At 45.2% G+C, this 16,713-nt stretch overlaps 1 protein-coding gene across 1 annotated transcript in view; it reads right to left on the minus strand.

The window, feature by feature from the left end:
- Positions 1-829: 829 nt before the first annotated feature.
- GATB (glutamyl-tRNA amidotransferase subunit B) overlaps positions 830-16,713 on the minus strand; it is a 126,326-nt gene continuing 110,442 nt past the window's right edge. The window contains exons 11-13 of the mRNA XM_007958239.2: positions 12,765-12,843; positions 2,499-2,633; positions 830-958 (exon numbers count right to left, since the gene is read on the minus strand). Coding sequence (XP_007956430.1) covers positions 830-958; positions 2,499-2,633; positions 12,765-12,843 — 343 coding nt within the window. The remainder of the gene's footprint in view (positions 959-2,498; positions 2,634-12,764; positions 12,844-16,713) is intronic.

Below are 16,713 nucleotides of genomic sequence, written 5' to 3' on the forward strand. Positions count from 1 at the left end.
TCAAGATGTTGATATACTAGTTGATAATCTTATTCTTTCCAGATAAAACAAATCAATGTAATGTTACAGGTTTTTCCTTCTTATCATCTTTTTTGGCCCAAGGATAGGGTGGGTGGGTTATCAACTGCACAATCTTTGAAGTTAATTTTTTATGCGATACTTCAGTATATATTTTATTCATTAAATTTATTTGAAAACTTCTGTTGTCTTTTTACCCCCCCCCCCCAAAAAAAAAAAAAAAAAAACCTTAGACTTATGCCTTCTGAGTTCCTTAGGGGGTTGAACAGCAGCATCCCTTTTATTCACTAGCTGGTGATTATTACAAAAGTCCTATTGTCCCATCCTTTGTCCCTACCCCCATGAGCCCTCAAACAAATTGGTGTTTATGACAATTTAATTCATTAGCCTATTTTTAGGTCTGAAAATACTACATCCACATTACTGGATGTCTGGATCATTGCCAATCCCAGTACCTAGCACAAGTACCCAAAAATAGGTGTTGTTGAATGAATTGCTGAGTGAGTTTTCTTAAGAATGGTAACAGTATTTGAAATGGTATGTATGTTTTATTTAGTTCAGAATAAATAAATACTGGAATTTGCACTTCCTTAGTCTCTGTTGCAGCTCTCACTGAACCATCTTGATGTCAATACGGCAAATGGGGTATGTCTTCTCTGGAGGCAGCACCCCAATGCACAGGCTCTAAGAGGTCAAGAAGGTGTGGGCGCGGCCCTGGATTGAGCCAAGGATGGCCTCACGTGTCACAGACTCCTGTTCCCAATGGTGGCTGCACCATTCCTTCTCACTTGGCACAGAGACCTAGAACAGCTCATGATGACAGCTTCTCCTCCAGTATTTTCTTTATCGCTGTCGGATCTGCTCGGCTTAGCGTTGCTTTTCGGACCAGCCCAATCAGTTTATTTATAGCTTTGGGGTTTCCTGTCTTCACATCCATTACCTTTAAAGATAGAAATGGTTTAGATGGAAAAAATAAGCCACTACATAACTAAAAATGTTAAACTAAGGGTTAAGTTTACTAAAAATTAAATTCAGTATCTTTTTCCTGTTAGTACTGGCTGTAAGATGGGAAAAAGGAAGGAGGGGGACTAACGTCCAAGGTTTCCAGGCTCCTGCCAAAGAGTGTTTTTGCTGCTCTGCCTTCTGATTAAAACGAACATGAGGAGAACTCTCATGTCTAACGAGTGACTGCCTACAGTGAGAGACGCTGGCATGCAAGAACAAGGGCACTCTCCTCCCGGGCACCGCAGTGACTCGAGGACCCGGAGCTTCTCCCCGCCCTTTTGAGTGAATCGCGTCTCCGAGATGAATTACCAAGTCTGAGCAGAGTGAGGATGCAGCTCTAATTCCAGAGTGACAGTGCTTAGCCATCACTGGCAACGCACAGCTTTCTCTGCCCTCCCCTGCTGATAAGATCCGTTTATGAGAAAGCAAGTCTAAAAATCGAAAACTCTTCCAGAGCATTGGAGGGGGCAGTGCGCCATGGTGGGCAGAGTGAGCAGACAGGAGGCTCTGGATTCGTATCTAATAACCACAGACAGTGAGGGCCCACCGCCTGCCCGACCTCCGGCTCGCCGCGCCTTGATCCGCAGTTAGGTCTGCACGTATCTGCACTGGAGTGTTGCAGAATGAGTCTGAAACGAAGTGTGCTTTTAGCCGTAACTGCAGATGAGGCAGGAAGATGGACACTGCCAAGACCCGATGCAAGCTCATCTTCCTTATCAAGGGCTCTTGACGGGGCTGTTAGTGTCCCGGCAAGCTGATGGGTGGGTGGGTGGGTACTATTCTTAAAGAGATGCTAGCAGTTTTCTCCCCACTGAGAAGTCTCTGTAGACAACATGATTAGGCTGGTGGAGGGAGGAATGCTCCTCATCTTAGCTTTTCTATTTTGTGCTCTGCTCAGACACAAAATGACTTGTTTTCAGCCACGCTGCTGTCAAGGATTTCTCCATAATTTATCAATAATTTTCCTCTCTGCCATTCTGCCTACCTCTTAAAGACACGAGGCTAAAGTGTTTCCCTGTCGTTCCGGCTCTGCAGCCACACCTGCTGGGTTGTTACTGAGAAGTCCTCCTTACGAGGCTACACTAGTCTAGCTGCAACAGATTCAAAGTACCCACCCAGAGAGAGGGAGACATCCCTGGGAGGTCAAACTTGGATCTACTGAGCTTGATCAGACCCTTTTAAATTGTAGCGTCACAAAGACTGACCTCCAGAGTGGAATTTCCTTGCCAGAGAAGCTGCATTTTTCCAGTTTTAACTAATTTCATCTCATTGGACCTTAACTTAAAAGCTAACAAAAACAGGGAATTACTGATGAAGCTGGGCCAGCCGTAACTAGGAAGAGCCTCTGGACTGGCACAAGGAGTGGTGGGAAGGGTCTCGGCTGTGTCCTCAACCCTGGCAGCTGGTGGGCCCTGCAGGTGGCCCTGGCCCTCTGCTGGCCAGAGGGGGACCCTCTCCCCTTGCGTGATAGTCACCACTTGAGGATGTCCCTCCATGACGGTCTGGCAGAGCTGCGCCAGCACCTCCCGAGCCTGCATCAGCTCCAGCTTCTTTTCGGAAACAATCTGTGCTGCTGTCTTCCCCTTACTCTTCCACAGTTCCTCAAACACCTGCAGGCCAGAGGAGAGGGGAGAGAAGAAGCAAGGAGTTGGCTCTTCTGCCAGCCCCACTTCCCACTGCAGTGACAGGGAGACCCTGGGCAGGAAGAACAGATTCAATCAGTGCCCAGTTGTGTGGGCTGGGCCCAGGGGAAAGGGTACCTAACTGCCCTGCTGGGCCCTATCTCCCCTGAAGTATCCCTGATGGGGGACTGGGAACGAAGCCTCTAGATGGCACGTGAGCAAAGCCTGAGTCTCCTCCCGACACTGGACTTCTCTCAGTACCCTGCATGACAGAACTCACTGCAGCAGCAGGGAGGGGTCGGCTGGTGCCCACCATGCTCTGCAGTGATGGTGAGTCCTCCTCCTCTGTGCAGGAGGGGCTGTGGGAGGTGTAGAGAGGATGGTCACTCACAGGACTCCTGCTGACAGGAGTCACAGGCCCAGAGATGGATCTGTCTCATGTGCACTGAATTAATTCATCGAGGTGACATTCTGGTAAAGGATGGGGTCACCCAGGCTGCAGAAGGGAACCACTTCACATAGATGAAGTCCAGAAACCTTGGCCCACTGGGAAACATGATTTCAGGGGGCAGGGAAGTGAAGATGCAAAATGGAAAATAACAAAAAACATAAATTACACTCCACAGGGACCCCGGCCTACCATGTTTATCCCCTACAGGTAGGGCTGGCCCCAAGTCTGACTAGGACAATTAACAGTTAATGGTGTGTGTTATTTTTCTACTTAAAAAATGATGATAACAAAAACAAATCCCAAAACTGATCAAACCTGGGAAATAAGAAAACATTTTTAAGGCAACCATTTCCTAGGGTGATGGTTTTCTCCTCACTTCTGTTGCTGTTCTAATGTAAGCTGAAAGTGGGGGTGGTTCCCTGTTGGTCTCATCTGCCACCTCCTTCCTCTCGGCCTGCAGACATCATGGAACACTGCATTTCCCTAATACGGTCAGGCCACGAACCAGCCACTCTGGGGACACAACTGCCAGACAAACTGAGCTCTTTAATAATTAGCAGATAGAGCAAAGAAAATAAAGGGAAGATGCTCTGGGTCTCAGCAGGGCTCAAGTTTCTTTCCTCCCATCAGAATGAACACCAACCACAATTATGTATTGTGGCTCCACCCCTGCAGCTCAGCTCCTCAGAACACATTCAGTGAATGTGGCCAAGGATGCATACTTGGTGGGTCTTGTGTGAACTTCAACAGGGCACCCCTCTGGCTACCACCACCTCAGGGAAAATCTGCCCTGCTCTTAGAGAAATTCATGCTTCCAATTGAATGCATCAACTGCATACTTAGGCTAACAATGAGTAAGGCATTGAGAGTGAGAGGTGGCTTGTGCAGGTAAGAACTTAATGCCCTCCGCACACCTGTTAGTGGAGTGTCCGCACATGAAGCAGAGCACGCTTTTCAGTGTGGTTTGTACTCAGTGAGCTGCACAAGCACTTGGGAGCATTTCTCTGCTTCCTTTCCCCCAGTATATTTCTGTTAAAAATTTTAACGTTGTTTCCCATTAAAAAACTTAATACATGTTCACTGTAGAAAATAAGGAAATACAGAAAAGATCAAAGAAATCACTGTATTTCCATTCCCTCAATATGACCAATGTACTATTTTGGTGTGCTTCCTTCACATCTTTTTTCCTTTTCTGTAACATAGCTATGATCATAATGTATACACCACTTGTGTCTTGCTTCTTCCATTCACTTATTACAGAAGTATTCTATTAATAAAAAATCTAATGCCCATCAAATGTATTTATCATATTTTAATTATCCCCTAACCCAGTACCATGGAGTCAGTTCCTACTCAGAGTGACTTTATAGGACAGTGCAGAATTGCCCCACAAGATTTCCAAGGATGTAATCTTCATGAAGCAGGTGGCCTCATCTTTCTCCCACAGAACGGCTGGTAGATTCAAACTGCCAACCTGGTGAGCAGCCAAGTGCTTGATCAGTGCGCCACCAGGGCTCCTTAATTGTCTCCTACTGGTAGATATTTAGACTTTTCCCAATGTTCATTTTGTTTATCTGCAGAAACTCCTAAAAAAGCTCCTTTCTGAGAGTGTCTAACATTCTGATAAAAATCTCAAGCCCTGGTGCAAAACAAACCATCTGCAAGGACGTGCACATAAAGAATCTAGGCAGCTCCTGTTCACAGGAGAGAGGTGGAGGAGCCCTGCAGAGAAGATGACGCTCAGTGCAGCCAGGGCCTGGAAACAGGCATGCCTAGAGGTCCCTGAAGGCACACAGGGCATGGGGTGGTTCTCAGGCTCCTGTGCACTGAAGGCACAGAGCAGACCCTGAGCAGGCTGATCTAAGGTCAGCATCTGCCGAGGAGTGAGAACATCTGGGACCCGACAGACTCACACATTGATTGGATATCCCTGAGCCAAAGTAACCAGAATAATGGCAGTGGAACAACCAAAGGCAGGGCAGAGCTTTTAAAAATGCAGAGCAGCTGGCTGCTTCCTAAGAAAGCAGGGCTGGGGACCCGAAGGACTGATGCCAGAGAGACATATTTCAACAGTGTCCGGGAACAAATGGCAGCCTGGTGGTTGGCATGTTCTTGACTCTCAGAGTTGGACTACATCAGTTTATTAACTTCTTAGACTGTGTACAAACTAGTGAAGTGGCTATACTGCAGCCCAGACCCAGCTCCCTGGGTTGCTTGGTGGACTCCCTCCAGTTGTCCAATCCTGTTTGTTCCTACTTGCAAGAAGGCACGTGCACCCTGGCTCGAGCCCAGAAGGGAGGAAGCCACAAAGGGAACTGGCTGGCCCTGCCTCTAGTCCCCTCAGAGTCCAGGCCAGACTCCAGTGCTCCCCTGGCCTCTAGATGCTCACACATGCCTCGTGCTGCAGCCCAAATCCTCAGCTTCTGTCTGTGCTTAATCACCACCCTGGGAAGTGCTACCAAAATGCATTTGGTTCTGGCCAGGCACCACCCAAGACAACACACACATAATGTGTGGTTTCTAGTGCAGAGCTGGTGCTCAGTGTTGGTAAGTGGCCACCCACAGTATGGGGAAATGCAAGTTGGGAACCCCACCCCACTCACACATGATCACCTGAGCCAGCTCTGACAGGGCAGAAATCCAGCCAACCCAGCCTTTGGCTCCCTGGGGTCCAGATTCACAAACCCTTCTCTTGACTGTTACCCAACTGTTTATACAGTTAAAGCTATTTTTAAAATATGTCATAGGAAAGATCCAAGGAAAGCACATGGGCCCCTAACCTGTTCCTGCCTGTCATGGGGCTCCGGAGGTCACAGTGTGGAGGAGGGACCTGTTCAAGCAAGATGGCGGAGGGAACCATGACAATGACAGAGGAGGAGGGCCCTTCTTTTGTCAAAAGCAAGTATTGTGAAAGGTCATTCTTCTTGAAGGCACAAATGTCAATCTGAGCCCCCTGCCCTCCCATCCCCCAGAGGAGTAAAACCAAAAAAGAAAAAGAAAAACAGAAACACTGCCATCAAGTCAGTTCCAACTCATAGTGACCCTATAGGGCAGAGTAGAACTGCCCCATACAGTTTCCAAGGCTGTACATCTTTATGGAAGCAGATTCTCTTATGTAGTGACTGGTGGGTTTGAACCACCAACCTTTCAGTTAGCAACCCAATGTTTAACCACAGTACCACCAGAACTAGTTTACTTCATGGCATGTAACATTTTTCAACATTAACAGGTTTTTTGGTGATTTCTCTTTAGAGCAAGAGAAAATTGGTTAAATGGCATATTTGTGTATTAAAACAAGATTTCTCCCTCTATGGAAGCCCAATCCCAGCCAGTCTCACTGGAATCAACCTGGCAATTCTGGGCTTGTTAGGTGCCATTGAGTCAACTCCAACTCATAGCAACCTTATGTACAACAGAATGAAACACTGCCCAGTCCTGCGCCAGCCTCACAGTCCTTGCTGGGTTGAGCCCATCACTGCAGCTACTGTGTCAATCCATCTCATTAAGGGCCTTCCCCTTGCTCACTGACCCTCTACTTAACATGATATCCTTCTCCAGGGAATGATCCCTTCTGACAACATAACCAAAGTAGGGAGAGGAAGTCTGGCCATTTTCACTTCCAAGGAGCATTCTGGCTGCACTTCTTCCAGGACAGATTTGTTTGTTCTTCTGACAGTCCATGGTATTTCCAGTATTTCTTCATAAACACCACAGCTCAAAAGCATCAACTCTTCTTTGATCTTCCTTATTCATTGCCCAGCTTTCACATGCATATGAGGCGACTGAAGATACTATGGCTTGGGTCAGGTGCACCTCTATCTTCACAGTGATATTTTTGCTTCTTAACACTTTAAAGAGGTCTTTTGCAGCAGATTTTCCCAGTGAGATACAACGTCTGATTTCCTGACTGCTGCTTCCATGGACGTTAACTGTGAATCTGAGTAAAATGAAATCCCTGGCAACTTCAATCTTTTCTCTGGTCTTTTCCACAGTCAGCTCCTGGCCTTGTTCTGACTAGTGATATTAAGCTTCTCCATCGTCTCTTTTCACAAGTGTAGTCAATTTGATTCCTGTGTACTCCATCTAGTAAGGTGCACATTTATAGCCACCATTTATGTAATTGAAAAAAGTATTTGTAATGAATAAATCACTGGTCTTGCAAAATTCTTATCATAAAATCTTCAGTGTCATTTCTATCACCAAGGCCATATTTTCCAACTACTGATGATTCTAGGCAGTGAACAATACACATCTATTTCCAAGCATGCACAAGGAGATAAAGACATAACCCTGAGCCCTGACTTTGGCCAAAAAAAAAAAAAAAAAAAAAACCTCACTGCCGTCAAGTCGGATCTGACTCATAGCAACCTTCCTTGGGTTTCTGAGGCAGTATCACTACGGAAGTAGATTGCCCAACCTTCCTTCTGAGGAGTGGCTGGTGGGTTTGAACTGCCAGCCTTCTGGTTAGCAGTCAAATGCCTTAGGCACTACGCCACCAGAGCTCCTTGACTTTGGCCAGCAGGTCAGAAATCACTGCCGTGCTTCTTGCAGGTTAGCTGTGAATCTTGTGTGTTCAAGCTGGCCATGTGCTTGGCAAGGGTAGAAGATGGGTCCTGCCACCTGCTATTTCAAGAGAGAGAACTAGAACTTGTGAGAGGAACCTAGGATGCTTTTGTCCATAGACCAGGAGGTTGTTCACAATGATAGGCAATTTTTGCGTCCTTATCCCCCGCACCTGACTCCCATCAGTGCTGAGGGGATAAACCAAAACCAAACTCACTGGAGTCGGAGCCGACTCATAGCAACCCCTCCTTGGGTTTCCGAGGTGATATCACTACAGAAGTAGATTGCCCAACCTTCCTTCCCGCTGAGGGGATGGTGTCTGTAAATCTCAGAAGCAGAGCTGGAGCCCCTGGGAGGAAGGTGCAGGGGAATGTGTGAGGGAAACAAGGAGCGGTGATGTAAGAGAAAGGCGAGCTGACAGAGGCAGATGAACAACAAATTAAAATGTAAAGTCCAGGTTTCCTTGGAATTCAGAACGTTCACAGGTCAGGATGACGCTTTCTGCAGATCTGACATCTACAGGAGTCAGTTACTCAGTCATCTAATCACTAATAGAACCTTATTATGGATTACTTGTATCCTCAAAAGTATGAGTTATAAATCCTAACTCCTATCTTCCTCACTTCCCACCTGGGTTAACCAGTCACTGCACCATTCTGAGGTGGTTCCATAAGGTCACAGATTGACTTGTGTTCCCCAAAATATGTGTCAACCTAGAAATCCATGATTCTCAGTATTGCATGGTTGTCCTCCATTTTTTGATCTGATGTAATTATTCACCATTTTGTGATGTGTTGTAAACCCTAACCTCTATATGTTAATGAGGCAGATCAGTGTGGGATGTATCTTGAGGAAGACAGGACTTAGGATTTATAACTCGTATTTTGAGGATACAATTAATCCATAATAAGGTTCTATTAGGGATTAGATGACTAACTGACTCCTGTAGATGTCAGATCTGCAGAAAGCATCATCCAGACCTGTGAACATTCTGAATTCCAAGGAAACCTGGACTTTACATTTTAATTTGTTGTTCATCTGTCTTACAAGAAGATGTGACTCACATCACATGCTTACTCAAGTCCCACCCTTATTTAAGTCACCACCCTAGCTCGAGTCACAATTTTTGTCTTATAAGAGATAAAAGGAGAGAGAATCAAGCAGGGTGGAGAGGGACCTCATTATGACCAAGAAAAAAGAGGTGGGAGTGGAGCGCAGCCTTTGGACCTGAGGTCCCTGCTCTGAGAACTCCCTAGACACAGGGAAAGACTGGAAGGCCAAGACACATGGATTTCTCCAAGGAATGCCGGGCCCACAGATATTGAAAGGAGATGAGAACCTTCCCCTAGACCCTGAATTCAGACTTCTAGCCTCCTAAACTGTGAGAAAATAAATTTATTTATTAAAACCAAAAAGAAAAAAAATCCTAATCCCTGTACTTATTGCTGTACTCCCATTTGGGAATAAAGGTTTCTTTGCTATGTTAATGAGGCCGTATCAGTGTGCAGGGCATGCCTTAAACCAAATCACTTTGGAGATACAAAGAGCAGATTAACCACAGAGGTAGTCAAGCACAAAGTGGGTAAAGACAGATACCACATGGCAATCACCAGGAAAGTGAGGAAGAGAAGCTGAGGAGACAAAGATTTTCTCCCAGAACAGACAGAAAGAAAAAGCTTTCCCCTAGAGCCCGTAGCCTGAATTCAGACTCCTAGCCTCGTAAACTGTGAGGAAATGTTTGTTAAAGCCATCTACTCGTTGCATTTCTGTCACAGCAGCAGTAGGTAACTAAGCTAAGCTGTCAGAGGCACAGCATCAATAGCCAGCAGCCAGAGTCTTCCTCACAGGCTTGAGAAGGCCCCCTCTGGCTCATAGGTTTCTAGAACCCCAAGAATTTTACTTCTGTTAAATTCAAGTAAAATTGAGTATTTTTTCATTTTTCATTTTCAAAAAAGTACACTATAAAATAAGACATTTACAGGTTCACCATCACTAGTCATTAGGGAAATGCTCATCACAACTTGAATTCACACCCACTAAAACCCCGTTGTTGCCAGGGGAGATTCTGACTCATGGTGATTCCATGTGTGTCAGTGCAGAATGAGATTTTCAGAGGCTGAGTTTTAGGAAGCAGAAATTGCCAGGTCTTTCTTCCAAGGTGCTTCTTGGTGGACTTGAACCTACAATCTTTTGGTTAGCACTGAGCACTTTAACCATTTGCACCATCCAGGGACTCCAGTCACACCACTAGCATGGGTATGGAAAAAAAAAAACAGACATTAACAAGCACTAATTTGGAGGAAGGGAAATTGAAACTCTCACATTTCTGGTGGGAAAGTGAAATGGTACAGCTGCTTTGGAAAACACAAAGTCTGGCAGTTCCTCAAAAGGTTAAACATAGAGTTATCATACTGACCTAGCAGTTCCACCCCCAGGTATATGCCCAAGAAGACAGAAAAAAATGTTCAAACAAAAACCTGTGCACAAATGTTCATAACAACATAGTTCACAACAGCCAAGAAGCAGAAATAGTCCAAATGTCCATCAACAGATGAACAGATAAAATATTACATATATATATTCCATACATGGACTATCATTCAGCCATAAAAAGGAATGAAGTTCTGATACATGCAACAACTCGGATACACCTTGAAAACATGTTAAGTGAAAAGACCCAACGTAAAAGGCCACATATTGTTTGATGTCATTCGTATTTAATGTCGTTCAGTTGTATACAGGGGAGCTGTGGTGGTGTAGTGCCTAAGGCATTTGACTGCTAACCAGAAGGCTGGCCTTTCAAACCCACCAGCCAATCCTCTGAAGGAAGGTTGGGCAATCTACTTCTGTAGTGATACTGCCTTGGAAACCCAAGGAGGGGTCGCTATGAGTCAGATCTGACTTGATGGCAGTGAGTTTGGTGTTTTGGTTTACCGTACATAGGGTCACTATGAGTCGGAGCAGACTCAATGGCACCTGACAACAACATATGTAATGTCCAGAATATGCAAATCCACTGGAAGTGAAAACAGATTAGTGGCTGCCAGGGGTGGTGTGATGAGGACATGGGGAGCGATGGCTCATGGATATGAGGTTTCTCTTTGGGGTGATGGAAAAGATCCTAGAAGGAGAAAGTGGTAAGGATTGTAAAACTCTGTGAGTACTAAAGGCCACTGAATTGAACAATTAATAATTTTTAAAAAAAACCTGAAAAACAAGTATACTAAAAAAAAGTCTTTATGTCTTTAACCTTATGTCTGCATCCATCTTCTCCATCCTCCAGCCATCCGTATCGGCATCCATAGATGCCTGGAATGATGTTTACCCAATCGATATTAATGGTAGTTATTTGGGAACTTTTTCATTTCTCTGCATTACTTAAATTCTTTATAATGAGTACATAATATTTTCCGCAGAAAATCAGTCAATTATTTTGTTGAAAATCAGAATACAAAAAGTAGAAAGGAAAAAAAGCAACACCCTAAAGCAATGATAAAAGGTTTCCCTGTGCCACAAACACCTGACACCTTTCTAATTAGATTTTATTTTAATGTCATTGCCTCACAGACCCCACTGCCTTTAAATAGTGATGAAATCCAAAAGTGCCTCTATGTCTGAACCTTGCTGTGCCCATCTTCCATTTCTTGATTCCTTTCTACTAGAATGATCTCATTCATTGCCTCAGGGTTTGTGTGTTTGTGTGTTTTTTTTTTTTTTTAAATGGTGTATGTTTTCTGTTTTGTTTTGTTAGCACAGGAAGGTTGGGAAGGGGAAGAATTTTCCTCTTTCATTTCAAATGCTACAACTCATCTCGTTTGTGTATAGTGTTCATCTGCTCATGTGAGGATGTATGTATATCTATATATACACTAAGGAGCTCTGGTGGCATAGTGCCTATGGCATTTGACTGCCAACCAGAAGGCTGGCAGTTCAGACCCACCAGCCACCCCTTGGAAGGAAGACTGGGCAATCTACTTCCGTAAAGATTTACCACCTCGCAAATCCAAAGGGGGTCACTATGAGTCAGAATAGACCCAATGGCAGTGAGTTTGCCTTGGGTTTACATATACGGTATTTTGTGCTCTCAGGCCATCTAACATCTAATCCTTCTTCTACTGCTGAGCACTGTCATAAGCATTTGTATTCCTCCAACATCCTGGCAACCAAAATACTTTCTTAAACGTCTCAAGGCCTCCATAGTTGACAGCATCACTCAGCAGTGGGTAAACAGAGACTTTATGAGTTCATGTCTCCATTTCATAGCCCAGAGTCCGGTATGTGCTCCATAGTGGCTCATAATTAGCTAAAAGCAGCAGCTTTGTCACAGCCCCACTTTGTAACTTGCCACCACTGTCAGTGCATGTAACTATTAAATGCAAAAGGCACCATTAAATAACATTACATTTCTGGCTGACGCACTGACAGCAGTGGTGTCTGAAGCTGAGATCAGGCAGCTGCCTTCATGTTCTTTATCTTTCTGGGTCCTTATTTATAAGGGCTTTCTGAATTCCAGGAACCTCACCTACCTCAGGCTGCCAGGCAGAGGTGGAGATGAGGCAGAAGGCCACCACAGATGATGCCATTTTTCTGAGTTTTCAACACATTGGGCACATGTGTAAAACTGGATTCACTATGTGGGTAACAGACTGTCTGACTTCAGCCTCCTTACTGGAAGACTAACTAACTTTCAGAGAGCACCCAGGTGACAAAAACAAAGGAGCCCCAGGTACTGGCCGGGAGGATGCAGAGGGAGCAGGAAGGTCCATGAAGTTGTGTAGAGGCTGCCCTCAGGCTCACAGGCCCAGGGAGCTGGGTGCAGTTGAAGCCCACAAGACAGGCAAGGCCCGGCCTTCTACACAAATGATCTTTGAGGGAAACGTTCAAGGCAAAGCTAAACATTTATTTTTTCCTCCAGATAGCAGACTACCTGAGTTACACACGTAGGCTTTACATCCTTGCTAAATGAAATGTTTCTCCCGTTCAGCACAAAAATATCACATTTACTGCATCAATTATGAAATTAACTTAGTGATGGCATTTGGGTTTCACAAAGAATTTTACTGGGATAGCAGAGCAGTCAGAAGCTTCAGGAAGTTGGGACATACCTGTTTAGCTGCTAATGAAGAAATCACTTTGCCATCCAGCAGGGTAAGCAGCTCAGCCAGCGCCGAGGGTGTGACAGGACTGGAGACCCCCAAAGGAGAGAAAAAACATTGATACTGAATGCTGTCAGTCTATCCATGTATGGTTACTCAGCACAGAACACGCCATTTTGCTGGTTTAAATAATTAAACCTATACCCAGGAATTAAAATAACAGGCCAACTGGGCTCTATCTTATCTGATTTATTTATTTAGTATTTTAGGGTACAACAAATTTTTGTGACTGGTGTTGCTTTTCTTGATTTTGCTACCCAACAGTAACAGCTGTTTGGCAGAAGTTGTAGCAACAGACAACTGCTCAGTTTAATTAGTCAAAATAGGAGGTGGCTGCTAAATGCATGAACCATGACTAGAAAGGGAAAACAAAACAAAACAAAAAACCCCATGCGGTGTGGTAAATTACTTAGTGTGGCTTTTCTACCCGTAAGTCTTTGTAAACTCCCAGGTGGGATTTGCTATGAGCAACTGAGAAGCTCCTGATTGCTTAAGGTGTCCACCTGGAGTATTTCTGTTGGGAGTGGCACAAAACAATGTTCTGGGAGGTTCCCACTCTCTCTCAGGTGCTTAGAGTTCTGATGCTATGATTGGCTAGTTTGGCCACCCTGCCAGGCTCAAAAGGAAGCCTCCTAGAGGCAGAACCTCTCTGACTGCTGGTTGAGGAAGACATGCTGCTGAAAGAGACACGTGCTGCTGGGAAAGAGATGCAAGAGACATGCATTGCTGGGGAAGAGACTGTGAGAGACTGTTGGCTGAGAGACGGTGGGCTGGGAGGGAGACTGAACATTTTTCCTGAACTTGAATTGTAACCTGGTGCTTCCCTAATAAACCCCGTAATCTGTGAGTTTTGTGTGGCCAATACAGCGAATTATCGAACTCAGGAGAGAGGTGGTGGGTGCTTTGGGAGGAACAGCTGGTGAAAGGGCTGGAGGGAGGCAGCATGTCTGGCCTTGCAGTAACAGGCCTTGGGCTATTGATGGTGATTCTGTCTTCCTCTTGTGGGATTAGAGGAGGTCAGAAGATGTGGCCTTCCTGCCTTTTTTGTACCCCAAAAGCCTAGTAATTAACTATTTTCAACTGAAACATCAGCCTAAAAATTACTTCAAAGTAAGTAACTAACACTTTTCGAGTGTTTTTGTGCAAATAGGAATCCTATTCCATTGCATGAGATATTTTTTAAGGGAATGTAACAATGACCACATTGTTATCCCCGTCACGGGCCTCTCCACATGCTCCCTTCCCTTCTGCAGACTCACAGCAGCTTCCCGGACACAGAAGGGCCCAGCACTCATGATCTATGATTCTGCACATAACTAATTTGCCAAGAGCCTGTGATACCAAAGTTCAGGGACAACCAAACCCAGTGATGTGTCATAATCATATTCTGGGCTGGGGTAGTGAAGAGACAAGACTGAATCATGAACTATTTCTTTTAAAATGCTCAGTTTGATTACTTCTAAGTGTGTACAGAAATCAGGCTAATGAACCTTTGTCTACTTGAGGTCACTAGGGGACTAGTTTTCAATAGATGGTGTGATTTATCAATAGTGCACTATTAGTGTGTCTGCGTAAAGGAAGGCTCCTGAAGGGAACAATGCCACTTTTAGATAGCTTCGGTTTCAGCCCCAGTGCCCAACTTTCATCATTAATTTCTCAGCAAACCCTTAGGTACTAAAAAGGAAAGTGCATCTTAGCCCCTATGCCAATTTCCATGAACTCCAACAGAAAGAAACCAGGTTAACGAAGTCTGATTTACTGTACTCTGATTCAAGTACAGTGAAACCTCATTAGAGCTATTCATTTGAAGCATCGGACCCACTGAGGCAGTCCATCATGCTTCAAGTGTTTGTTTATTCCAAAGTATGGATAAAAGGTAAATCCATGTGGATATTAGGTTTGGGGAGTGTCTGGAATTAGTGAATTGGTATTTTGAACAGCTGTGAACCACCCTGATTAAATCTCAACAGGAAGAGGGGCAGAGGGCCGGAAACAATATCCTTGTTCTAGCTTCCCCAACTTACTGACAAGTAATAAGGAATCAAGTTTTGCTAAAAAAGCAAGATGCTTGGATGTTCCGCAATCCTAGAAAATACAATGTCAATTATCTTAGACTGTAGACTATGGGGAGAAGCCATTGTAATCACTGAGGTTGGATTGGATTTATACAGCATGCAAAAGGCTCACATCATATGGGTCAATCATACAGAGGACCTGGAGGCAGACAATGACAGAAAGCAAACACAGAATAGCTAAACACGCTTTGCCTTAAAGAAACCCGTCCAATGACTTTAGTTCATTAGTTAAATCATAAACTCACACTGTAAAATATCTCCACTGTACAGCATTTGGGATTTTGCAATCAACTTTTTGTTCCCACAGTGCTTGACACGTAGATGGTCAATAATGTTTATAGTACTGAACTCCTCTCATCAACAGGAATATCTGGTATTGTACTAATTATAATGTAGTTATAATTAATTAATATCTTACATGCATTAATTCCAAATAAGCCAGGGCTAAACTCCAGTGAGAAGGATGACAAAGATCAGCACCTGCCGCTGTAACCCTGAAAGACCTCACTTAGCAGTTAAATAAATAAGCCATGAGCTTTGGAACAGAACTGCACCAGAAGCACAAGCTCCTCATTTGCTGCTGTCAGATAATCGTGGTTTCTGGACAGTGGATGTGTCTGCGCCAGAGAAGACTCTGACGTGGCAGGCTGCAGCTCTGTGTGCTCGTCCCTCTTCCCGCCATCCCTCAAGGCCAGCCCATCGAGAAAGGAGGAGAAGGAGACTTTTCAAACCTTCAGCCTCATCCAGGCCCTCACAGAATCACAACTCCATCTCCAGCTTGGATTCTGGAAGCAGACACCCCTCCACCATCTGTGAAATGGCCCAAAGTCACCTTGTCTGCTGCTGTGAAATGGGACACAAGCTGCTACTGGAGGCAGACACTGGGCCTGAGACACCCAGGCAGCCCCTGCTGCTCAGCCATCCTTTTGTTTGCCTCACTGACTTCCTCATGCCCTCGAGCCCAGGTACGCTTCTCCGCAAGCAACTGTTCTCAACAGTTTCCTACCCACCCCTTTTCAACACATACCCTCACCTACCACTTCATAAGGACACCTGTTGAGGTAAGGCCCAGAACTTTAGCCTCAAGGGCCCCTCTCCTTCTCTTTCATCAAACCAAGCCCTCCACCCATGTTCTCAGTCCCACTGCTTTCCACGCCGATGAATTTCACTCAAATGCTGTTCGTTCTCTCTGTGGCTTTAGTCTCACACCTTCCAAATGTCTAGAAATCTTCCCTACCTTGAAGATGCCTTCAACTGATCTTGCAGTTAGTCACTTGTCTCTGCCCAGTTTGTTACCTCGTTGCTTACCAACAAAGATCTATCATAAGCGGCTACTATCTGCCCTCTATGTCCTTGGGTGGTGCAAAAGGCAATGCACTCAGCTGTTAACTGCAATGTTGGAGGTTGGGGTCCACCCAGAGGCACCTCGGAAGAAGGGCCTGGTGATCTGCTGCTGAGAACCCTGTGGAGCACAGCTCCACTCTGACAGAGAGGTGCCCATGAGTTACAACTTACTCAACAGCACCTTCCCCCCCCCCCCCCCCGAAATCTGCCTTCTGTAAGCACTTGTCATTTGAAATCTACCCCATCCCTTGACAGCAGCTGTCTTCCTGAAATTCACCTCCTGCCACTTGTTGCTGTTCCCCACCCTTCTTCACTTCACTCCTGGGCTGCACTTCAGCCCTTGGTGAAATCCCTTTCTCTTGAGCCTCCAGCTGTTCTTTCTGACTGCCTTCCTCTATATCCTGCCAGCTCTGCAAATTCACCCCCCATGTTCTTTTCCTCAGTCTGGGCAAGGTGGAAAGCATTTTTTCCCACAGTTG

The sequence above is a fragment of the Orycteropus afer genome, unplaced genomic scaffold (assembly GCF_000298275.1).
Source record: "Orycteropus afer afer isolate SDZICR_OR568_19922 unplaced genomic scaffold, OryAfe1.0 scaffold00889, whole genome shotgun sequence".
Lineage (NCBI taxonomy): Eukaryota > Metazoa > Chordata > Mammalia > Tubulidentata > Orycteropodidae > Orycteropus > Orycteropus afer.